At 66.7% G+C, this 24,725-nt stretch overlaps 1 protein-coding gene across 1 annotated transcript; it reads left to right on the top strand.

The window, feature by feature from the left end:
- Positions 1 to 1,399: 1,399 nt before the first annotated feature.
- On the top strand, positions 1,400 to 24,681 carry TRPM5 (transient receptor potential cation channel subfamily M member 5). Its single transcript, XM_049713416.1, is given in 35 exon segments — positions 1,400 to 1,487; positions 1,867 to 1,890; positions 5,981 to 6,158; positions 6,568 to 6,590; positions 6,706 to 6,820; positions 7,192 to 7,261; positions 9,753 to 9,878; positions 10,039 to 10,396; positions 10,997 to 11,163; positions 11,777 to 11,889; positions 13,159 to 13,233; positions 13,319 to 13,539; positions 13,763 to 13,807; positions 14,920 to 15,037; positions 15,301 to 15,398; positions 15,401 to 15,630; positions 15,687 to 15,827; positions 15,903 to 15,980; positions 15,983 to 16,034; positions 16,358 to 16,381; positions 16,384 to 16,433; positions 16,436 to 16,483; positions 16,881 to 16,993; positions 17,228 to 17,367; positions 17,445 to 17,695; positions 17,819 to 17,856; positions 17,858 to 17,935; positions 18,123 to 18,255; positions 18,317 to 18,491; positions 21,575 to 21,713; positions 22,150 to 22,331; positions 22,534 to 22,671; positions 23,371 to 23,591; positions 23,594 to 23,868; positions 24,223 to 24,681. Coding segments are annotated over 35 exon segments (4,431 nt in total). The 3' UTR covers positions 24,329 to 24,681.
- The last annotated feature ends 44 nt before the right edge of the window (positions 24,682 to 24,725 follow it).

Genomic DNA, 24,725 nt, shown 5'->3' with positions numbered 1-24,725 from the left:
CGTGTAGGCAGGTTGTGGAGGATACGGTGCACACACGTATTGCGTATGTGTGTATGGCGGTACATGGTCCGTGTGTGTGTGCACACAAGCCTTGTTGTGACCACACAGGGAAAGGGGACACTCTGTCCCCGCTCCTAAGGGCAGCCCTAGAGCAATGGGACCTGGGGGCTGGCAGCAGCTGGGGCAGAATCGGGGGCAGGCAGCCGTCCCCCGGGGGCCACGCCTCCGCCCCAGCTGGCTCTGCGGGTCACTCGGCGGCTGGGCCCTGCCTGCAGAGCCTCGTCCCCTCACTCACCCCTCCCAGCCCAGGATCCAGGTCCGGCCGGCCCGGTCGGAGAGCGGGGCACTGCCCGCGTGTTTCCTTTGATCTGAGGTTAGGTCACCTGACAGCACGCAACCTGGTTTCATGCACCCTGTTCTCACAGTTCCCAGACAGCCGCCAGGAAGGCCTTCTGGGTGCTCTCCGCGGCTCAATGCCTGTCCTCCACGTCAAGCAAAAGAGGAAAGTGTGGGGCCGCCGGTACTTGCTTTGTGCTGGGGCCGCGGGGTGGAGGTGCTCGGCTTCAGTGAAGGGCATCGTGGCCAGAGCTGCAAGCACCCCAAGGTCCCCTCCCACCGGCCCCTGAGCCTCCCCCTCCCCTTCCAAGGGGACGTCTTAGGGACCAGCCCGAGAATCCAAAGCCCAGTGACCAGGCCCCGGGGCAGCTGGCACCTGGTAGGGTCACCTTCACAGGAGCCCTGAGTAGCCGAAACGCTGGGCAGAAAAATCAGGTTTGGGGTTTCGGGTCAGCTTCCAGCTGGCAGGGCCACCTTGTAGTAGCTTTGCTGGGAATTTGCCTCAGGGCTTGTGAAATTGACTTGAGTTTATTTCAGCCTGCCAGTCCAGCTGTTGCGAGGATGCACCGTCACCATCTTGGGCCCTCTTTGGTGAAATCACCCCTAAAATGTGCGCCCTTAGACACTCACACTGATCCTTCAGTTTCCTGTGTGACCTGATGGGATGAAGTCAGGGACCTCCGAGCCTCGTGGGACCCTTGGGGACACGTGCCTGGCCCACGTAGCCTGGGGAGTGAGGACCGGGGCCCGACATGCCCTGATTCTGATCACCGGGACTTGAGACCTCCCCACCATCCCAGGGCACCTGCACACCGCCCACTGCCCGCAGCTGACCCTTTGGGGGCAGCAGGCCGCCATGCACTCCAGGAGCCCAGGCGGTGTCTGTGCTGGGTCATCTGATAAGCCAGTAAGCTTCTCCCTACTAGAGAGCTGCCGGGTGTCCCCGGCCGCTGGGAGAAGGGAGGTGGGAGACCTGGGCTTGATCCTGTGAGGCCGCGGTAGCCGTTTCCCAGCCAGGGCCCTTGTCCACCTTGCTGGTGCTGCCGACCTGGCTCTTCGGCCGATGGGGCTGGCCCTCTGGAGCTACGCTGTCCACCCCGCAGAACCGGAGCCCGTGCAAGGCCTAAACCAAGAGTGGACCCAGAGGGCAGGTGAGCTGGTTGGGCCGGGGAGGGAGGGAGGCAGGGAGGCCAGGTGGAGGGCCAACAGCAAAGCAGGGGTGCGCGGAGGAGGAAGAGGCAGGAAGGATTCAGCCGACCTGCCGGTGTTTATGGGGTGCCCACTGAGTTCCCGCCTTGCTCAGGGGAGGCCAGGCCCTGCCTGCAGGGGATGGTGAGCTTTTCTGTGAGACACACAGACCCGGGAGAAGCCGCACGAGGACCTCACGTGCCATGTGGTGGAGTGCTTCGCCCAGCCACCACCTCCTCCCCCGATAGCTGCCAGAGCCCGGGGGGTGGGGGTGAGAGCTGCCCTCCCCGTCGCGTGTGGGCCCCTGAGGGCTGAGGCTGACTCACTCACCTCTGAGTCCAGGTGCCCAGGAGAAGTTAACGAAGGGTGAGTGGGTGACTGGAGAGAGGCGTAGATGCATGGAGGGATGGATGGGTGTGTGGGTGGATGGAGGATGGATGGATGGACGATGGATGGATGGATGGATGGATGGATGGATGGGTGGATGGGTGGATGGATGGATGGAGGGATGGACGGATGGATTTGTGGGTGGATGGAGGGATGGAGGGATGGATGGATGGATGGGTGGGTGGGTGGATGGAGGGATGGATGGATGGCTGGATGGCTGGATGGAGGGATGGATGAATGGGTGGATGGGTAGATGGGTGGATGGGTGGGTGAATGAATAGATGGCTGAATAGATGAGTGGATGGGTGGATAGATGAATGGATGGATGTGTGGGTGGATGGGTGGATGGATGGATGGGTGGGTGGGTGGATGGATGGGTGGATGGAGAGATGGACGGACAGGTGAATGGATGGGTAGATGGATAGGGGTGGGTAAGTGAATGACGATGGGCAGATGAACCGCCTTTCCTTCAATTATTTGCACAAATGTCACCTTCCTAATGAGGTATCCTTTGACCATTTAAAAATAAAGTCCCCCAACCGTCCATCCACCCTCCATCCAGGTTCTTGCCTGCTTTATGTTTCTCTACAACCATTTTAGTCATTTCTTTTTTAAAATTTGCTTCTTACTTGCTTCTTTGTTCATTGTCTGCATGTCACCTGACCCCCAGCACAGTCCTGGCGCCTACACGTTGCTCAGCAAATCTGTGTTGAATGACTGGACGAGCTGGCAGGTGACACGACGGTCGAGGGCAAGGCAGGTGGATGGTGCGCTTGGGAGAATGGGGTGGGGGGTCCACAGAGGCCTGTGGTTTGAGCCTTAACTGACCCCCAGGGAGGGAGAATCAGTCTCTCGGGCTCCTCGGGGGCCAAGAAGAAGGGGACAGAGGGGCAGCTGAGGCCTGGTGGAGCTGTGGTCCCCCGGCCCGATGCCCACGTGCTCCAGCTGCACTTGCAGGGCAAGAGCCTGTGCGTCCACAGACATGCACACACACACACACACACGGGGTATCCTCACACTTACACACGCTGTGTACACGCACATGCACACACTGGTCCTTGCATGGGACTCTTGCCGGGAGCTCTAAGGCCGGCTCTGTTCCAAGCGCTGTCCCTCCCACACAGGCCCTGCAAGGCGGTGGGATCACCGTCCCCACTTCACATCAGGACCTGGACCCACAGCTGTCCAGGGACTCAGCGGGGGCCGCCCCTCGCGCAGGCCGGGCCAGCAGCCTGCCCAGCGCTCCACAGTGGCACCTGCTCTCGGGGCTGAAGTGGACGGCTGCTCCTCGGTGACGGGTGGGACAGGAGGCGCTCCCGTATTTGTAGGTCTGCGTTTACCACCAGGCGCCGAGGGGAAGAGGGGAGTGGGCTGGGGGTGTCTCCTTCCTGGACTCCAAAAAACTCCGGGACAGGATGGTGGGAGGGAGCGGGCGTGAGCCTGGGCCCGTGACCATGCCCGCGTCTCGGCTCAGCCCCAGCTGGGCCTCTCCGGCCTCTCTCCCCGCATCTGTGACGGCAGCAGGGCGAGGATACTGGCCACGGCTGGGGGGTGAGGGCCCATGAGGCGCGGCTTCAGAGCTGTGGGCGTCCCCCGAGTCCCGTGAGCGGGGTGCTACAGAAACCTGGGCGTGTGTGTGGTCAGCAAGGTGGGGGGCAAGTCTGGCTACTCGGCGTGGACGACCCTTAGACGGGGTGAAGCACCAGGCTCTCAGCCTTCACCACGGGTGCTCGGGGCAGCCCAGAGGCGGCGGACGGTTGCCCGTCCCGCGGAGCTCGCCCTGCGCTCTCCCACCAGGAGTGGCCAGAGGTGGCGTTCCCCGCCCCCAGCACCAGGGCAGGGCGCTTCCTGTCCGAGGGCCTGAGTCTCGACCTCACGCAGACCCGAGGGAGGCACCGGGTCGGAGGAGGCCCCCAGGCCAGCAGGGAGACCCAGGGCCAGCCAGGCCCCTCTCTGAGTCGTGGCTCCTGTCCTGGGAGACAAAGACCAGAGGTGGCTCGGGAGGCTGAGTCTTCCTGCAAATTAAGCCCCACGAGGCACCCAGCCTGCACGGGGAGGGGCCTGGGGCGGGGCCTCTGTCGGGGGCGGGGCATATGCATATGTCCCTCCCTCCCAGGCCTCAGCCGGGGACAGAAGACGGTGGGCCCAGGGACAGAGGCCTGGGGGCTGGCGTGCGCTCTGCCAGGCGTGGCCTCTCCCCAGAGCAAGTGTCGTCGTGTGAACTCAGTTCTGTCCCGAGTGGCTCCGGCCCTGGACCCAGTTGTAGGACAGGGGGTGGAGGCGGCTGGAAACGGAGCAGAAGGCAGAACTTGGGACATCCCCCCAAAAACGGCAGCGGGTGCGGGGGGCCCCGGGCACCTCCTCCCTTCAGTGGCGCCCCGCCTGAACACAGCCCACGCTGGCCGCATCCCCTCAGTCACAAGGCTTCCCTGCATAGACGCACGTCCACACCCCGCATCCACTTGCTCACTGTGTGTCCTCCCAGCAGCTCCTGTTCTGGGCCCGGTAGGCTCAGTGGCCGGGAACCCCAGGCAGGAAGCAGACAGACAGCACGCCAGTGAATGAAAGGTCCCTTCAGAGGGTCAGGCTCCCTGGAAAGTGATGCCGGGTGATGTGGAGAGAGAGACCCAGGGAGGCCCGTGAGCTGATGTGGCTGGGAGAGGGGGGAACGAGGGGGACGGGGGTGGGCAGAAGGGGAGGCTCTGAGGCTGGACGAGAGGGCCAGGGGGAGGCCAGACGGCTGGAGAGGTGGGCAATGGGCGGGGCAGGGCTGCGGGCTCGTGGTGGGGTGTTATTGTGGAGTAATAGGGAGCCACGGAGGGTTGTAGGCAGGGAAGGAGCACAGCCTGGTACTGGGCTGGGGGTGGCCGGAGAGGAGCGTCCAGGAGGCCGGGGTAGACGGCAGGCCTGGAACAGAGGATGGGAGGCGGCCAAGGACCGTGTGCCTCCCGCCCCCAGGCTCGGAGGCTCTGGGGAGATCCCCTCACTCTGCATATACCCCTGACGCTGGCAGGACCCATGGCGGGGCCAGGCCCCAGGCCAGCAGGGGGTGTGGACCCAGGCTGGTCTTTCAGTTGGGCTGGGGCTGGCCCTCGCCCAGGAACCCCAAGATTTACATCTCCCCCTCAGAATCTCGTCCACAGGGTCTCAGGCCCCGAGGGTTTGTGGGGTCCCTGCCCTGGAGCCCCACTTATCTGGAATCCAGTCTTTCCTGAGGGATCGTGAGGCGGCCCCTCTCCTCCCTGGGTGGGCTCCAGGCCCATCGATGGGACATGCCCAGCCCAGGACGGAGCCCTCGTGTCCAGGGCAAAGCGACCTCCACCGGCAGGGCCACCTCCACCAGCCTGTGGTCCTGGGGCGCCCCCTGGTGGCCAACGGGCCAGACCTGAGAGGCCACGGGGGGCCCCAGAGCACAGGGCCTGGACAGGGTCTCCCCCCCATTCCAGACCTCAGGGGATGAGGGGTCCCCGGGAGGGGGTCCTGGGGTCTCTGGGGAAGGGGCACACAGAAGTGTCGTCTGTTCTCATGTGTTACCCGCAAGCTCCCTGAAGCCGGGCTACTCAGATCCCCATTTTCTCAGAGAAACTGAGGCCCAGGGTTAAGGAGCCCGGAGGATTGGCAGGGTGTGAGCCAGGGCTGTGGGGCTCCAGGGCCACCCCCGTGCTGCCCTTGCTCGAAGGGACAGTGTGCGGAGCCTGCCGTGCTGACCACCGGACAGCTGGCCCAGCTGTGCCGCCCTCCGGTACAGCGCACACGGGGCACCCGCGCCTCTCGGCTTTGTGGGCCCAGTCTCTGCCCACGCGTCCTCCACGGGACGGCTGGCCACACCCCCTGCAGGCGGCCATTCCCACCTGCTGCCGAGATCAACTGGGGGCCTTTGGGAGGCGGAGACACGGGTGTGGCACAGCCGGCCCCTCCCCTCCCCAGGCCGCGGAGGGAGGGAGGGGCAGCAGCCAGCCCCACACGGGGCCACCTCTTGGCACCGGGAGACTGGTCACGCCCAAGGGGGTCACGGGACCCGGCAGGCCGGGGGAAGGCTGGCCCTCGCGCCCCGTGGCTTTGGCCGCAGCAGGCCTGTGGGCCGGGTGGGGCGGAGATCGGGGGCGCCCGGCGCTGGTCACGGCATTGGCTGCCCAGGTGCCGGGCGTGGTGGCAGGGGGGAGGAAGGGCGGGCGCCAGGCTGTGGGCACCCCCACCCGCTCCTTGACCAGCAGCCGCGTGTCCGGGCCCGGGGAGAAAGCAAGCAGGTAGGCGCCCTGGCCGCCAGCCCCCAGCAGGGAGTGGAAGTGGGGGCACCCTCCTCCCTGGCCACAGGCTGCCTCTCGTCTCCATCTCCTTCTCTGGAGCCTGGGGAGAGCCCGGCCTTCCAGACGGTCCCTCTGCAGGCGAGGGGGGCTCGGGGTGGGTCTGGGCAGGGGTGTGGCCCCGCGGCCCTGGGGGCCAGGCTCAGGGAGCCAGGGCTCAGAGCTGGTGCCTGTCCCGCTGGGGGGCTCACAAGCGCGTGGGCAGCTGTGCCCCCTCTCTGCCCCCTCCCCGAGCTGTGACCTCTGCTCCTGGCCCGGGAGACCCGTGTCCTCACTGGGGGCCGGGGGCTGCCGTGCTGACCGCCGCCCTGCTGAGTGTGGAACCCCTGTGTGCCCTCTCCTCCCATCTCAGGGAGGAGCAGAGGGGCCGAGCAGGTGAGGGGCTTGCCCAGTGACACAGCCGGGAAGGGCCGGGTGGACTGGGACCCCCGGGGCCTGGCCACCCGGCTCTGCCTGCGCTGGGGCCGTTTCCCTGGTGGCCTCTGACCAGGGGCGGCCGTCTGCCCCCCCGAGCGAGAGCCCCCAGTGCCCTTGCTGCTGGGGCTGAAGATCCTGCCTCTGTTCTCCCTGTCGGCCGTGGGGGGGGGAGGGGATTCCAGCGGGGGGTGACGCAGGCCCCCCAGCTGCCCAGACCCACACTCCCCCCACCCCTTCTGGGACCAGGGCCGTCAAAGACCCAGACGGCTGTTCATACAAATGCGCCCTTTGCATGTCCTTCCTGCTTGGTGGCCCCATTTGCCTGGCGTCTGGCCCAGTGCCCCCCCCCCAGCTCTCAGCACAGGACCCCAATGCCCCCTTGGCCCCCGTGGCTGGGAAGCCAGGGGTCGGGCCCAGGCCTTCAGGGTGTGGGGTGAGGGGTGCAGGTCGTGGCCCCGGGGACGGTGAAGACCCCTGGCTTGTCAGTGAGGAAAGGGTGACGTGGGCTAGGGGTCGGGGAGCCCCACAGCACCCTCCCCCCCCCGGCCGCCCCCTCCAGGTCCCCCTCCCTGGTGGAGCAAACCCGAGGCTCTCGGCCTGTGAGCACAGCGGTGCTGCCCGGGCCGGGGGTGCGTCCAGAGGCGGGAGGGGTGCCAGGCCCTGGGCCCCTGCTCAGCGCCCCCCTCCCCGCATGATGCGAACACATCCCATGTCGCTGCCCATGCTTTGGGGTTGAAGAGTGTCCCCCCAAATTCATATCCACCCAGAACCTCAGAACGTGACCTTATTTGTAAAGAGGGTCTTTGCCGAAGCAGTTATTTACGATGAGGTCATAGCGGAGTAGGGAGGCCCTCATGCAATGACCGGTGTCTTTATAAGGAGAGGGAGGCTTGGACAGGGACTTGGAGACGGAGGCAGAGGCTGGAGGGCTGCGGCCACAAGCCCAGGGACGCCTAGAGCCCGCAGAGCTGCCAGAGGCAGGAAGGACCCTCCCCTCGAGCCTCCGGAGGGAGCTCAGCCCTGCGACACGTTGTTTTGGGATTTCTGGCCTCCAGAACCACCAGAGAATCAACGCCTGTTGTTTTAAGATGCCCAGTTGGTGGTCGCTCGTTACAGCCGCCCTGGGACACCCCTGCGGTTATAACCCAGAGGGCAGCAGTGCCGACCGGGTGAGCGTTGGCCGGTGCCCAAGCCCAGGCCAGGTCTAGCCTCCCCCGGCTGTGTGGTCGCGTGCAGGTCTCCCCACTCCCCTCCATGTCTTGGCAGGGCCGGGCCTCAGAGGCTCTTGGTACCAACAGCATCAGGCCCAGCCCTGGGGGGCGGGGCGGATGCAAACCCTCTCGCTTCCCACCCCAGAGCAGGGAGCGCAGAGGGGTGGGATTTGAATATGGCCTTTCCAAGCTGGTGAGTATGGGTTTTCAATACTGGAGGCTAGTGTCTGGGGACAGGGCCTGGGTGTGGGCTGGGGGGAAGGGACAAGATACGGGCTGTATGGGCGGCCTGGGCAGCTGTGACAAAGTCCCACAGATGGGCGGCTGAGAGCAACAGGAACTGATTTGCTGCTCTGGAGGCCAGAATCCCAAACCAAGGTGCTGCCCCGCCGAGCCCCCTCCAGCGGCTCCAGCGGAGGGTCCTGCCCGCCTCTTCCAGCCTCTGGGTGTCCAGGCGTCCCTGGGCTGTGGCCGCATCCCCCCACTCTCTGCCTCCATCTTCACTGGGCTTCTTCCCTCTTCTCATAAGGACACTCAGGCCACTGGATGAGGGCCCATCCTAACGACCTCCTCTTAAACTGATGACATCCGCAAAGAGCTCATTTCTACAAAAGGCGCATTCACAGGCACCAGGAACTAGGGCTTGGACACATGATTTTGGGGGACACAGTGGGAGGACCATGTCATGCCTGCAGGTGCCCCTCCACCGGCCCCTCCTGTGTCCCCAGGTGGCCCCTCTCCAAGAAACAAAGGGCTGGCCCGGCCTTGTAGGAAAGCATTTTACCGAGAGATTCATTCTCCTCTCCCAAAGGGCCCCATCCATCCAGGGGGTGGGGCTGACCCTGGAGAAGCTGGGAAAATACCCCAGCCGAACGGGGCGCGGCCGACACCCATGATGGACGGGGCGACCAAGGAGACGGAGCTTCACAGGGTGGGCCTCTCAGGTCTCCTGGGACCTGGGGTCCCACCGGCTCTGAGAAGACCTTTGCCCCTCCTGTGCTCTGGCCCCAGGCTCTGGAAGGGCGGGGCAGGGCGGGCGTGCTCTCCCCGCTGAGCCCGCAGAGGAGCCACTGGAGACAGGCAGTGGGGGCCATGCGGAGCCGTGGGCAGGTGGTGGGGGGCCGGGCTGGGCCCTGGCTGGCAGCCGTCGGCAGTGGGTCCGGGAGGCGCTGGGGGTGCTTGCTGTCAGGCAGGTTGATGGGACCCAGGTCCTTGTCACTCGGGCCTCTCCTGGGACCCTGGCGTGGCTCCCGAGTCTCTGCTAATGTGCCAACCCCGCCAGGCACGTGGGCAGCGCTGGGCCAGGGGTGAGGGCTTGGTGGGAAGGTCCCTGGGTGGTGGGAGGGGCGGGGGACGGCTAGAGCCTTCCCTCCCCGGGCCTCCTGGGCCCACCTGGCTCCCGCCCAGCCCCCCAGGTCCCCCTGCACCTGAGCTGTGTACACAGGCCTCGCCTGCTTGCCTTCCACCTGCTTTCTGCCTGGGCACCAGGCACACCCAGAGTCCCATCCGTGTCCCGGGCTGACAGGGGTGTGGGGCGGGTGGGCTGCGAGACTTCCACTGAGCCTCTTGGGGTTTCCAGGAACCCCCCTGCCAAAGCCTCTGCAGAAGTGGCGACGGGCGTGGCCGGCAGCTGCTCCCACGGAGGGGCAAGTGGGAGCATACTGGGGGGTGGGCGTTGGGCCAGGAGGCGGGGCTGGGGAAGGGGGAGATGGAGCCCACACGGTGGGGCTTCAGGAGGGCCGGCCGGTGGGAAGGGCACCGGGGCAGACACCCTCTTGGTGGCCCCCCATTTCTGCCAGAGCGGCGTCTGGGGAGAGGGGCTCCCCTGGCGAAGGCGGCCCCGGCCTCTGGCAGGAAGAGGGGCAGCGTTTGCCTCTCGTGCCCTCAGGAGTGGGCTCTGTCCCTGCAGACAGGGCCCATGCAGGGTGCCGGGGGCTCCCGTCCTGGCAGCCACAAGTGTGCTGGCGACCAACAGGGGCCGGGCCTGTGCCAGGGTGAGATCGAATTCGGAGGGTCTGGGAAGAAGTGAGGCCAGGTGAGAGGCCGCCCGCACCCCACGTCCTCCCCGCAACACTGAGCCCCGGCGCCCGCTCTCACACAGCGGGGGTGGCAGGTGCCCGGGGGCTGTTCAGAGCCCCAGGCAGAGACAGCTGCGGAGCTGGCAGCGCCCTCCGGCTCCTGCCTCCTATGCCCAGGCACAGCGTGTCCAGAACCCTCCTCTCTCCGGCCTCAGCCTCTCCCGAGGGGATGGGGACGCCCAGGTCACACAGCAGGTCAAGACGGGGCCTGCGGGAGCCCCCTGGCCTCTGGCTGCGACCCTGCCCCCCCCACCCTGTGGAGCCCAGCCCTCCCCTGTGCCCAGGGCCCCCTTACCCAGCAGCCCCATACTCAGCACCCCCATACTCAATACCTCCGTGCCCAGCACCCCCATACTCAGTACCCCCATGCCCAACACACTCATGTCGCTGGTGGGCGAGGAGCAGCCCTTTGTCCTGAAGCCATGGCTGAGGGACGTCCTGCGAAAGGGGCTGGTGAAGGCGGCTCAGAGCACACGTGAGGCCCCGGGCCAGGGCCTCAGGCCCGCAGCCCGCTAACCCCACGGTCACCCTTCCCCGACAGTGCCACGGTGGCAGTGGGAGCAGCCCCGGGGACACAGCAGAGGAGCCTCTTCCCCAGGAGGGTCCGGCCACCCCGTGGGGCCCACAGGCCTCAGCGAGACACCCGGGGGCAGCGCCAGCTTCCACACCCCGCTGCCCGTGGGCGGGCCCCCTTGGCCCCCTCTGCTTCCCTCAGGGGAGGAATCTGGCCCGAGGAATCTGGCCAGTCGCTGGGGTCAGAATCAAACTTCTGGGCTTTATTTTCAGGCCGGCTGGGCCTTCAGAAAACCCAGTCAAGGACGTGGGGTCTCTGGTCTCCTTCACCCCAGAAATGATTGATTGTAGAAAAGACAAAAAGCCCAGTCTGTGCACCCACTGGGCTGAGGGCTTTGTAATCTGGAAAGACCTTCCTGGGTTCTGGCCCAGCACAGGCCACGGGACAGAGTCGTGGCCTGTTCTGTCCAGATGGCGTCTGGGGGGGCCAGCTCCCAGCAGATGCCCCAAAGGCAGGAGGGGGCCCTGGGGCCGCTGGGCGCAGTGACTCCCGGGTCTGCAGGTGCCTGGATCCTGACCAGTGCACTCCGTGTGGGCCTTGCCCGGTACGTCGGACAGGCTGTGTGTGACCACTCACTGGCCAGCACGTCCACCAAGGCCCACGTGGTGGCCATCGGCATTGCCTCATTGGGCCGCGTGCTGCACTGTCAGCTTCTGGACGACGCCCAAGTGAGTGTCGGGCTCGGGGCACTGTGGCCTTGGGACACGGTGGGCCTGGGAGGCCCCCGAATATCGGCCACCCCCCAGGGCAGGAGGGCATGCCTTATGGAGGCCACCAAGGCAGCCTCGCAGCTGACCACAGCCCTCCACCTGTGACTGAGTCTCCCCACAGTGGACAGGCCAGCAGTGGACAGACCAGCCCCTGACCTCGGGGGCTCACGGGCCTGGGCGTGGGGGGGGAGCGAGGCTGCTCTGAAGGACTGAGGCAGTGAAATGACTCAGAGCCAGGGGAGGGGGAGGGCAGAAGGGGGGGAAGGCAGGAAGGGGGAGGGGGATGGAGGGGAGGGGCCAGAGGGGGAGCTGGGAGCCGCGTGCCCAGCATGTGGCCAGCAGGTGGCAGCATCGCCCAGGGAACGGCATGGGGAGGGGTCTGAGGCAGGTCCAATGAGGCCCAGGCGGCCCTGGGAGAGAAGCTCCCCCCAGCGCCGGGCTCTGTCTAGAGGGTCCCCTCCCTGTGCCTGCCTCTGGGCCCCCCGAAACAGCAGCCAGCCCTCCATCTGGAGGGCGGGGGCCCTGGACAGAAGCCTTGCCCAGGCCTCATTGACGTGCATGGGGGACCCAGGAGGACAGCCCTGTCCACTACCCCATGGACGATGGTGGCAACCAGGGCCCCCTCTGCCCCCGGAAAACAACCACTCCCACTTCATCCTGGTGGACCCGGGCACCCCTGGGAAGGTCAGCGAGCCCGCAGAGCTGCGGCTGAGGTTGGAGAAGCACATCTCGGAGCAAAGGACCGGCTACGGGGGTGAGGCCTGCCTGGGTGCCCAGGGAGGCTGCCAGGGAACACGGAATGGGGGTGGTCACAGCGTGTGGACGGGGCTGGAAGGACCACCAGGACGGGCAGGGAAGGGCATTCCCGGCTGAAGGCACAAAGCACGCCAGAGCGGTGAGACTCAGGCCACTGGGAAGACCTGGTGGGGGATTGCCAGCCACGGCGGCAGGGGACACAGCTGTGGGGAGTGGCTGTAGGTCGATTTCCAGTGGGGGTCCCCTGGCTAGAGGCTCTGGTTGTGGGTGGGCTCCGAGCTTTGGAAAGAAAAAGAGATTTCCCAGTTTCAAGAAGCCTATTTCCCTCCACTGGCCCGACGTAAGGTGCCACCAGGGGGCAGTGTTGTCCGAGGCCTGGGCACCGCTGCGGCCAGTGGCGGGTTCGAAAGCTGGATTTGCTAACGCTAGTGCACGACTATTCATAAACAAGATACGTATAATTGCCTCCAATATGTGTAAGCAACGTGAAGCGTCTGTCAACTGAGCACCCTTTAATGAAAACACAACCGAAGCTGTGTTTAAACCATCACCCCGTGGGTGCAGCGCTGAGCCCTGTGCTCCCGACGCCTGGCGGCCCACGCAACCCAAGCATCCCCCACATTCATTCAGGAGGCGCCTTAGGAGTTAGAGGGGCCCCTGCTGGGGGTGGGGCGGGGGGGGGGACGATCCCGCCTGCCTGGAGTCCTCCCAGCAGTTTGCCGGGCTCCTCCCACACAGCCTACCCAGCAGGTCCAGGCTTCTCTGAGGTTTCACCTTCAGAAGTCTCATTTCTGGTTTGTTTGGGGAAAAATCTGACCAGCGCCCCTCCTTTACCTCTTCGACGTGCTCCGTGGGCCTCGGATGACCTGGTGGTCGATAGAGCTTTCTGCCCTGATGCGGGGAGATGCCAGGCCCTCGGAATGAGGCTGGTGCAGCCAGGGACTGAATATTCAACTTGAGGTTTAAATAGCCACGAAGCGGCCACGTCGCATAGTGAGGAGCGGGGCTGGCATCCTGTCCCGGGTGACGGGGCAGCCGGGAGCCCGCACGTCTCTAGAAAAAGCCTCTTGGCTGGAGTTTGCCCAGAAAACGTGGCAAGTTGATGGTCTGAGGCCGTGGTGGTCACCCCACGGGGAGGGTCCCAGGCCCTCCGCTCGCCCGGGCACCTGGGTGGCCCTCGTGCTGCGTCTGCTCCAGCAGCATCGAGATCCCCGTCCTCTGTCTGCTGGTCGATGGTGACCCCAGCACCCTGGAGGTAGGCAGCGGCGGCAGGTGGGGGCCTCCTGCGGGCCCCCGCCAGGGCAGGGATGGACCTGGAGCTGACTCGGCCTGCTGGTCCTCCCTGCCCGCCTCACAGGACGTCCAGGGCCGTGGAGCATGCCGGCCCGTGGCTCATCCTGGCGGGCTCGGGGCGCGTCGCCGACATGCTTGCTGCCCTGACGAACCAGCCCCACCTCCTGGTGCCCCAGGTGGCCGAGAAGCAGTTTAGAGAGAAGTTTCCCAGTGAGAACTTCTCCTGGGAGGACATCGTGCACTGGACAGAACTGGTATGTACCGGCCAAGACCGCAGTCAGGAGGGCCAAGCGCTGGTCCCTACCCGGGACCCCACCCCCTGCAGTGCCCATGCCTGGCCCCTCTGGCTGCAAAGCTACACCACCTTCCCGTGCTCACCCCTGCTTCAGGCCCTCACGCCTGGGGGCGGAGCCTCGGTCTGTGGGTGGGGCTGCCCTGGGCCCAGCGGGCAGAGGGCTGGCATTCTCACGGGGGTACATGGGGTCGTATACCACGTGCCCGGCCTGAGGCGCCAACTCGGGGCCTTTGTCCATCCTCAAGGCACTGGTGAAAGGTGAGGCCTGGCCGCGCCCACTGGGAGGCCTGCGGAGGGCACCGGGCAGAGGCAGATGGCTGACCAGCTCCCAGCCCTGCCCCGTCCTGGGTCTCGGCCTCCAGGGGCAAGGCCGCCGCCTGGGGGCTGTCAGTGGCCGGGAGGGACCCCTGGCACGGCTGCACTCTGCTGTGTGTGTGAGCGTGTGGGCGTGTGAGCGAGCGTGCTAGTGTGTGGGCGTGTGTACCGGTCACTGCTCGCTTCGGCGGGGGCAGCACGTGTAACAAAACTGGAGGAATACAGAGCCTACCGAGGCCTCCGTGCAAGGCCTCCGTGCAAATCCGTAGAAAGTCCTGCCTTTGGCAAGTTTTATGTTACTATATCACAATTTAAAACACTAAAGTGTTCAATTAATTCAGGGAGCTGTAGCGTTTTCATAAGGTTGTGCACCGTTACTACTGATTCCAGAACGTTTCCACCACCCAGAAGAGCCCTGCTAGTCACCCCGATTTCCCCCAGCCCCCCGCAACCCCGCATCTGCCGTGTCTAAGGATTTGCCTACTTGTGGCATTTCCTACGAATGGGATCACACACTGTGTGGCCACTGGCGTCTTTCCTTCGCTGAGCACGACGTTTTGGGGGCTGTCCACGTTGTAGCCTGTGTCGGGCTTCACTCCTTTTTCGGGTGGAGTAATATTCCACATTTTGTTTCTCTGTCCCTCTGTTGATGGACACTCGGGTTGTCTCCACTTTCTGGCTGTAACCTGACATGCTTCTTCTTGGACATAAACACCTGTGGAGGGGCTGACCGCTGGTGGGGGACACAGGCCCAGGCAGGGAGGGGCTGTGCGGGGCAGGGGGCCGGGACACCCTTGAGGGAGGGGAGTCTCCTCCAGACAGGCTGCCGGCTCCCTGCTCTTCCCTTCACCCTTGGGGTCCCCTTGGGGTCCTGGCGCTCCCAGCATTGGCTCCTGGGGGTCTTGGGATGTCTTGTGAATCTAGAGGGTGTGGAGCGAACCAGAGCGCCATTCCCGTGGCTGTGCGTCTAGGAGAGTCACCTTGAGGGACCCTGTGCCCAGCGGCTCTGCCGGCGCCTAGGTTCGCCCTCCGCCCCTCCCCTCCTCCGCCCGCAGCCCACAAGAGCCGCAGCCAGGAGGCGCAGGACTGCCCGGATGAGCTGAAGCTGCCCGTGGCCTGGGACCGCGTGGACATCGCCAGGAGCGAGATCTTCAACAGGGACGTGCAGTGGAAGGTGCTGCCCGACTGTGGCCAGATCCGGGCGGGGACGCGTGGAGGGCTGGGGCAGGTGGTGTCCGGGTCCATCCTGGCCCAGCTGTGGCTGCGCGGGCCGGGGGCGACCGGGGCACCTCCCGCTGCTGCCTCACTCGTCTGCCCCCCAAGGCAGGATGGGCTGAACTGCGGCGGGTGTGGGCCACCCGGCGCAGCGGGACAGGCGGGGGCCTTGCCGAGGGTCCCCACGCCCGCCCCACCGGCTCCCTCTCACTCTCCACCCGGTCCCGCGACCTGGAGGAGGTGATGATGGACGCGCCGGTGAGCAGCAAGCCTGAGTTCGTGCGCCTCTTCGTGGACAGTGGCGCCGACGTGGCGGACTTCTGACATACGGGCGGCTGCAGCAGCTCTACCGCTCGGTGCCCCCCAAGAGCCTGCTCTTCCACCTGCTGCAGCGCAAGCACGAGGAAGGCCGGCTGACGTGGGCCGGGCTGGGCGCCCAGCAGGCCCGGGAGCCGCCCGCCTTCTCCCTGCACGAGGTGTCGCGGGTGTTCAGGGACTTCATGCACGACGCCTGCCGTGGGCTCTACCAGGCGGTGAGCTGTAAGCGGGCGGCAGGAGGGGGGCGCCGGTGGGGCCACGGCTGCGGGCTGACACCCCCGTCCTCCAGGAGCAGGGCCCGGTCCGGCAGCCCACGGGCCAGAAGGGGCTGCTGGACCTGAACCAGAGGAGCGAGAACCCCTGGAGGGACCTGTTCCTGTGGGCGGCGCTGCAGAACAGCCACGAGATGGCTACCTACTTCTGGGCCACGGTGAGGACTCCGGGGAGGGGCCGGGTCCCTGGGGAGGTGGGGGAGGCAGCCGCATCCTCAGACCTGGCCTCCCAGGGCCAGGAGGGCGTGGCAGCCGCTCTGGCCTCCTGCAAGATCCTCAAAGAGATGTCCCACCTGGAGCCGGAGGGGGGGGCGCCGAGGTGGGCCGCACCCTGCGTGAGGCCAAGCACGAGCAGCTGGCCCTGGGTAGGCAGCCGAGGAGTGGGGGCTGCGGTGACCCTGTGCGCCTCGGGGCCATGGGGCTCGCCCTAAAATCCTAATGGGGGCAGACGGGTGCACGGCTGACGAGGACGCAGCTCCAAGGCTCGGGCCAGCTGGGCCTTGTGGCCGGGCGGGCGGGGACACTCGGGGAGAGGGAGGCCCCCAGGTTCCCGACAGCCTCTGCATGGCCGGCCTCTCCCGGGCCTCACCAGCCCCCTGGGAGGCAGGCACAGGGCAGAGGGCCGGCCGGAGGAGGAGGGCAGGCGGGCCGGGCCTGGGCATCGTGGCAGCGGCCGCGCCCTCAGCAGACCTCTTCTCCTAGTGCTACCGTAACAGCTGGTGCGCCGGAACCGCTCATGCAGCAGGGCCACGTGTCTGCACCTGTGGCCACCGAGGCCGACACCGAGGCCTTCTTTGCCCACGACGGGGTGCAGGTGAGCCCCGGGGAGGGCTGTGGGGCGAGGGGCTGGGCAGACAGGAGGTGCCCCAGCCGACCCCTCTCACGTGCCTCCCCCAGCCTGTGTCCTGGCCATGGGGGTGGGGGGCTCCCTCAGCTGGCCACTCCCCCCACGTCCAGCCCTTTCTCCACCTCCAGTCTCGGAAGAAACCCCGCTTCCTCAGCTCAGCCCTCCCGGACCCCCGAGCCGGGCCTGCCCTGTCGAAGGGTTTTCCTTCCCCAGCAGGGCAGAGGCTCCAGGAACTCCAGGAGCCAGGGCTGGGAGGAGCGATGCTCCCGCTGAACCTGGAAGGGCAGGCCTGCTGCGGGCACAGCAGGGCAGAGGTGTGGAGGCGGGGCGGGGGGGGGGGCGGGCAACCGTGCCTTTATTTCAGGCCTTCCTGACCGAGATCTGGTGGGGGGACGTGGCCGCGGGCACGCCCATCCTGAGGCTGCTGGGTGCCTTCCTCTGCCCGGGCCTCGTGTATACCAACCTCATCACCTTCAGGTCTGTCAGGACAAAGCGGCTGGGGGGCCTTGGGCTTCACTGGGGCTGGTGGCGGCACGTCCCCGGCGCCGGCCCACGCCGCATCCAGCATCCGTGTGGGCCCCCCTATGCACGCCCCCTACCCGTGTCCCTTCGCAGTGTGTCCAGCACTTCCTCTGCTGGCTGGTGCCTGACACCAAGTGGAGGGCCTCTGGGTGCCCTTCCCACGTCCCTGAGGGCCCCCTGTGCTCCCAGTGAGGAGGCCCCTCTAAGGACGGGCCCAGAGGACCTGCAGGGGCTGGGCAGTCTGGACACGGAGAAGAGGCTGCTCTGTGGCCCGGGCAGTCGGTGAGGGCCCTGCGGAGGGTGGGCAGTGGCAGGGAGGCTGGGTGCCGGTGGGCAGCGGCAAGCTCGGGGCTCTGGCCACCCGTCTCATCACTGGCCGTGGCCTCCTTCGTGGTGCCGGGCGGAGCAGCTGGCCAAGGCGCCAGGAACTCAGCGCGGCCGAGGCCCCGAGCCGCCTCCTCGTTCACGCGCTGGCGGAAGTTCTGGGGGGCACCCGTGACCGTGGTCCTGGGGAACGTGGTCACGTACTTTGCATTCCTCTTCCTGTTCACCCACGTCCTGCTGGTGGACTCCAGGTTCCCTCCCCAGGGGCTGTCGGGGGCTGAGGTCACCCCCTACTTCTGGGTCTTCACGCTGGTGCTGGAGGAGATCCGGCAGGTCAGCAGTGGGCCCAGCCCACCGAGCCCCGATCCCTGACGGTCACAGCCTGGCCATGGCGGGGCTGTCCCCAGCTAGGTGGGGGCCCAGGTAGCCGTCACCGGGCCGTCTGCCCTCTGCCAGGGCTTCTTCACAGATGAGGACACGCACCTGGGGAAGAAGTGCACTCTACGTGGAGAACAACTGGAACAAGTGTGGCATGGTGGCCATGTTCCCGTTCGTCGTCGGTGTCACCTGCAGGTCTGTGGGTCCCAGAGGCCTGGCAGGGGCAGCCCTGGTGGGCTGGTGGGCCGGGCTGCTTCAGGATGGGTTTGCTCAGGCCCCAGAAACCCTGTGTTTGTACGTCCCGTGCTGTGTGTCCTGGGGGAAGCCCCTGCCCTCTATGGGCACCAGCAGCCGTCCAGCCTGCCTTCCCCCCGCCTGCCAGGATGCTGCCCTCAGTGTTTGAGGCCGGTCGCACGATCCTTGCCATCGACTTCATGGTGTTCACGCCCCGGCTCATCCACGTCTTTGCCCTCCACAAGCAGCTGGGCCCCAAGATCATCATCGTGGAGCGGATGGTGAGCCCCCGCCCCCGGGAGGGCGGATGCTTCTCTCCCCACTCGCCTACCCGTCGTGGAGATGAAGGACGTCTTCTTCCTCCTCTTCCTCCTGAGCATGTGGCTTGTGGCCTACGGCGTGACCAGCCAGGCGCTGCTGCACCCCCATGACGGGCGCCTGGAGTGCATCTTCCGCCGTGTGCTCTACCGGCCGTACCTACAGATCTTCGGGCAGATCCCACTGGACGAGATCGACGGTCAGCACGCAGCCTGGGGGTGGGCGTGGGGGGTCCTCTGTGCCCACTCTACGTGGGACCCCCACCCCAAGGTACAGCTGAACCGAGTCCAGTTATGAACGTTCCTTTTGTAAGACCCTGGACAGGTGGCCCTTGAGAGGGGGGTTTGAGGGTCACAGGAGACCCCGGCCTGGAGTGGCTGAGAGCGGGGGGTCCCCGAGGCTGGCCCCCCAGGCCCTGCCCACCCACACAGGGCCACGTCCAGCAGGGGACAGCTCTGGGCTGATGTGTGTCAGCTGCGGAGGCCCCAAAGTCGGGCCTCGGGCTGGAGATGGAGACGGGGCTGCAGGGAGAGAGAGCAGGCTGGGTGGGGTGGCGGGAGGCTTGCCGGGAGGGGGGATGGATAGGCACTACAGGTCACCTGGGGTCTGGGCCCTCCAGCTGCCCCGTCCCCCCGGCATGTCCCCAGTGGGCATCAGGTCTCCTGTCAGCCCCCATCCACCCGGCCCCGCACCCAGCCTCAGGCCCACCTGCTGGAAAGGCCCTTAGCTAGGAAGCCGCTCCTGATGGCATCTGTGCTTCTGGGGACCCACCCAGTGTGTGTGCCTGATCTCCGGCCGGGTGTGTGTGGTCTGTCTGAGGGGTGTCTCCAGGGCGGCCCCTGTACGGGGGGTTGGGGGCGCTGGGGCTGGTGGAGGCTCTGAGAACTTCCCACAAGTCAGCACAGTGTGGGGGGCAGAGTGGCTTAGCCATGGGGGCTCAGGGAGACCTGGGCTGGCGGCGGGGATGCCTGTACAGGCTCTGGGATGGCTGGGACTCGGGGAGGGGGAGGGGGAGGGGGGACCAGCCCCTCAAGCAAGGTGGGCCAGCAGCCGGGGCCCAGTGTGGGGGCCCAGGGCACCCGCCCTGCCGGGCACTCCTGGCGCGAGGAGTGGGGCGGAGGGATCATTCGCTCAGGCTGGTGTCAGACTGAGGCCACCTGGGGCCCACTGGGCGATCACGGGCACACTGTCCCTGAGGCCTGACCGCGGCCACTGCAGCTGATGACGCGAGGTCAGCGCCCCGCGACCTGGTAAATATTTGTCGATGGGATGAGGACGTGACCGAAGCAAACAGGCCTCCGGGATGGGGCGGCGGGGGGGCTGGGCCGTCATGGGACTTGCCTCCTAATTAGGGTGCTCTGCAGGCTCATTTCCTCCACTGTTTTCTTAGGCCCCCAGCCCCCGGCACTGGGGCCGGTGTTTGCTCATCCGTGGGCACCAGTTTCCAGGCCATTAGTTTAACGAGGCCCTGCCCGCCCTCCAGCCCTCCCCGCCCGCACCATATGGCCCCTGCTGGCGGATGCTACCATGACCCCCAACTGCCCCAGTCCCACGGGACCCCTCGGAAGGAGGGGACTGAGGTGGGCGCCCCCAGGACCAGGCAGGGGTGGGGGGGTCACTCCTGCCCCCACGGCCACACACTGGTTCAAGGGAACTCTGTCATGGTTCGGGGTCCCCAGGAGCCTGGGGCCACCTGGGCAGGACGGAGGAAGGGTAGACTCCTGGGGGTCCAGCCTGAAGTGCTGCTGTGGCTGCCAGGCCGAGTTCCACGGTGGAAAGTCCGTGACCAGGGCCGGGCCTGGGCCGGCACGGAGGGTCCCGCAGGTCCCTGTCTCCCTCCCTATCTCTCTTCACCCGCCCCCCCCACCCCTGGCCCCTCCCTGTGAGCCCACGGTGGTACAGCCAAGAGTAATTCCCTCACTTATGGCCGAGAGGGAAGGCAGCCCGCGGGGCTCCCCGGTGGCCGCCCTGCCCTCCCTGCCCCACATGCACCCGCGGGAGCTGGGGGCTGAGCGTCCAGGGCAGAGCTCCGTCTCTGGGCTCTAGGAGGTCAGAGACAAGGACAACTCATTTCCCAGCCTAGCCTGGTGGTGCCTTTGAGAGTTATGGGGGAGACGCAGGGGTCTCATGACCACGGAGCCGCTTCCATCAGACAGGTTTACAGCTTCACAGACACGCTTTCCAGGCCTGGCCCTGGCCCACCTCTCGGGGTGCCGGAGGGAGGGAGGGAGGAGGGTCACCCATCAGCGCCGGGCAGATCTGCGGGCGGGGAGGGAACTCACGTGGGGACGCGCCAACCCCCATCACAGTAACTCACTCAGGAGGGACTCACCCCCGTGAGGGAGACACGCGGACACGGAAACAGGCCCTGCCAGCCTGACACGCAAGCAGGGAGGCAGGGACACAGGCACACACAGAGCCAGAGGCCCCCAGTGCCCCCCGGACTCAGTCACAGCATGAAGACTGGGAGGGGCAGTCACAGAAACACAGGCCTACGTGCAGGCATGTGTCCGCGTCCACGCACATGCACGCACGCACACGCACGCACGCGCACGGCCTGTGGAGGTCGCCACCTGGAGTCACAAGCCCTCTTGATGGGCAGGCGCACTCTCCCCGCTTCCTCCGCACCTTCCTCCCATCTCCTGGGATGGGGTGGGGGTCCAGGCTGGCCCTGCAGGGGTAGAGGCAGGCAGGGGAGGGGCTGCCCCACCCAGAGGGCACTTTTCAGGCTGGCTTGTTTCCATGCCCACAGTGATCCGTGTCAAGGGTGTTCTGCCTCCATAGGCTTTGGAAATGGTGCAGATCTGCCCCCCAGCTCAGAGTCCTGTGATAGGCAGTAGGGCCATAAAGGCCCTGAGAAGTCCTGCAGGAGAGACTCCACCTCCCCTTGCCGAGGCCAGCTCTCCCCACACTGGCTCTGAGCAGAGCCTTTGGCGGTGGTGGTGGTGCTTGGGGGTGACCCATGAAGCAACCAGCAGAAACCGGGGTCCTCCACATGGCCTCGGCGCTGCCTCCAAAGCCTGCGGTCTGGCTGTGAGCTTGGTCCAGCAGCAGTGCGGAAGTGGGGCTAGCACCGCTAGGCCAGGCACCCAGGACTGGAGGGTCCCACAACAGGAACTCAGCGCCGAAGCCCAGGTGACCCCCAGGAAACCACAAGAGTTGGCCGCCTAACCAGGGCCCTCTGTCCCAGGGTGGCCTCGACTGCGGGACAGAGCTCTCGATACCCAAGGGCATTTGCAGCTCAGCCCCGCACCGGCTGCACTGAGCCCACTCCCCTTTCAGAAGCCTGCGTGAACTGCTCCGTGCACCCCCAGCTGCTGGAGGACTCGCCCTCCTGCCCCAACCTCGACGCCAGCTGGCTGGTCACCTTCCTGCTGGTCACCAACGTGCTGCTAATGAACTCCCTCATCGCCATGCTCAGGTGCCCGCCCTGCCTCCTTGCTCCGTCCACGTCGGGGGGCCCTTAGTTCCAGCATCTCTGGCCCAGACCTGCCTGGCCCTCCGGACTTCAAGCTGCATTCACCTCTGCCCTCAAGAGGGGCCTGGAAATGGGGTGTCACCCAAAACTGTGGCTCCCCTTCGGGTTGGGCCTGGAGGTCAGGGCACCTAGGAGGTGGTGCAGGGCAGGGCAGGTGCGTGCGTGTGGGTGGAGTGGCGATGCTTTCCCAGGCCGCCGCCCCCCAGGGAGTAGGGCCCGGGTCTGCGAAGGCTGCAGCAGATGGGGCAGAGGAAGACCCCAGAGGAGTGGAGAGAAGTCACAGGAGGAGGGGACGGCGAGGCGGGGGGAGCCCTTGGGACTCCAGGAACAGCGCAGGGAGCCGGGCCATGTGCCCACCGCCGCCCACACGCGTCCGCAGCTACACGTTCCAGGTGGTGCAGGGCAACGCGGACACTTTCTGGAAGTTCCAGCGCTACCACCTCATCGTGGAGAACCACGAACGCCCCGCCCCGGCCCCGCCCTTCATCCTTCTCAGCCACCTGAACCTGGTGCTCAAGAGGTTCTTCCGGAAGGAGGCCCAGCAGAAGGGGGCGCGCCTGGGTGAGGCTTGGGCTGGACTCAGCTGCCCGGACCGAGGTGGGGGGCGGGGGGGGGGCCCTGGGCCTGGGGAGGGGCAGCGCGCCCTGGGCCTGGGGAGGGGCACCGCGCCCTGGCCCCGTCTGCAGTGACACTGCAGGCTGCCGCACCACAGGGAGGGCTCCTCCTGCCTGGCTCTGCCCCTGAGGCTGCCTGGCCTTCCCAGAGAGGGACCTGCCGGAGCCCCTGGACCAGAAGATGGTCACCTGGGAGGCGGTGCAGAAGGAGAACTTCCTGAGCGAGCTGGAGAGGCGGAGGAAGGACAGCGGGGAGGAGCTGCCGCAGAAGACGGCCCACAGGTGCATTGACCCGGCCCCGCCCCGCCCCACCCACCTGGGTGGGCGTGGCAGGTGGCCTGGGGTGCTGAGCCCACAGGGCGGCTTACAGGGGCAAGGGCCCAGCCTGGAGCGCTGGCCGCCTCCCCTGCAGGGTGCCGGTAAGTAGAGGCGCCGGCGGAGCTGGCGAGGGGTCGGATCTCACGCCATGGGACTGGGGGCTGTGAGGTCTTTACCAGAATCACTGCTGGGCGTCAGGCTGCCTTACAGCTGGCGTGGGCTCTCACGTCACAGGGTCTGAGCTGGGGAAACGGGCTGAGAGAGGCAGGGATGTGGCCCGGTCCAGCACACGGCCTCCCTCCCGACCCTGGACAGAGCTCTGCTGGGGCCTTGCCTGCCCTGCATTTGGGGGATGGGGCCAACACTCATGGTGTTCTCTGCTCTCCCTCAGACCCACGTGCCTGGTCCTGCCTGCGGGTGAGGGGTGGGGACAGCCCCGCCCACCACTGCTGGACAGAACCCCGCCCCCGCCCCGTGCCTGCAGGGAGGGTGCAGCAGAGCTCTGCACCCAGGCCCGAAGGGCCAGAGCACCCTGAACTCAGGCGCCCACAGAGGCTCAGTGCCCCCCAAACCCACCCGAAGGGCCTGGGCCACAGGATGGGGGAGGACGGGAAGGTTTCCCAATCTGGGAGCCCGCCCCGCCCCGCCCCGCGCTCAGGGCCTGCTGCCTGCCTGCTCCTATCCCAGGGTGGACTTCGTAGCCAAGTACCTCGGGGGCCTGAGAGAGCAGAAGCGGGTCGAGCGTCTGGAGTCTCAGGCGGGCAGGCACACCAGGGCGCCCTTCTCTCCCGGTGCAGGGGCCTGGCCGCGGGGCTCAGCAGTCAGGGCAGGGGCAGGGCAGGGAGGGCCTGGGGCTTCATACTCGTACCCACCCTTCCCTGAGCGGGAGACCCTGCAACTCTCCCCAGGGGGGTCCTGCATTTAAGACCCCTCACCGTCTACTCCCCACATCACAGTGCCAGAGGGCCTGCTCCCCCACCCCCCGCCTCCTCCGAGAGGCAGCCACCAGAGGAGGGTCACAGAGCAGTGCGGGCACCGGTGGGCAGGGGAGGCGGGCATGGCGTGGCCCGGGAGCTCCCAGCACGCCTCCCTTCTGCAGGTCGACTACTGCACGGCGCTCCTCTCCTCCATGGCCGACACGCTGGCCCGCAGGAACAGCTACTGGAGTAGGTGTGGCTGTCCCCACACGTCCTGGGTGGGCTTGGGGCAGGGTGGGCGGGAGCAACCCACCGCCAGCCCGCTGACCTGGGCCTCCGCTTCCCACCTGTCCTGGGAGGGGCCCGGCCTACGTCTCTGATGGCCTTCGGCTGACCACAGTCTTCAGGGTGGGTAGGGGCCCTCTGGTGAAGCCCACCGACCCAGCGAGGGTGTGAGGGCGTGGCCACCCAGACTCCCGAGCCTCTGCCTGGCCCCACTGGGCTGCTGCCCACCCCCCCCCGCCGGCCAGGGCCACCTCTCCCTTCCCCGGCTGCCCCACTGGGCGCCCAGCAGCTGAGGAGGGCCCTCCCTTCCCCCACCAGACTCCCGAACTTCAGTGGTGGGAACCCACAGGCCTCTGCTGACCACAGAGGGGGCCTGGGCAGCAGGGAACACCCAGAGGCCGGCCGGCTGCCCTCGAACACCTGAGCCACTTGGACCATCTGCACGCAGGGCCCACCTCTCCCAGAGCCCCAGGCCCCATGGACACGCCGGCCTGCCCCCACCTCCAGTGGAGCCCCCCAGCAGGATGTGGCTCGGGGCTTTGCCCTGCCCGGCACCTTCCCTGGACGTCCTGGGCCCGGGGTGCAGCGGTGTGTCGTGGGTCCCCCCTGACAGGCAGAGCCCTCAGGACCCCGAGCAGAACCAACCAGCCAGGCCCAGGAGAGCAGACACTTGTTGAGTGCCCTGTGCGGAGCACCTCCCGTTAGGTGGTCAGCTAGCTGCCTTGGAGTCCATGCCCAACCTGTGTCGCCCACCAAGAGGCTGGTCTTTTTCTGAAACGCTTGCACTTGGAATTTCTGTCCTTTAAGACCCAAGACTGTGT

This window comes from Orcinus orca, chromosome 8 (genome assembly GCF_937001465.1).
Source record: "Orcinus orca chromosome 8, mOrcOrc1.1, whole genome shotgun sequence".
Lineage (NCBI taxonomy): Eukaryota > Metazoa > Chordata > Mammalia > Artiodactyla > Delphinidae > Orcinus > Orcinus orca.
Note: the sequence above shows the minus strand (reverse complement) of the source record. Positions and strands in the feature narration are given on the sequence as shown.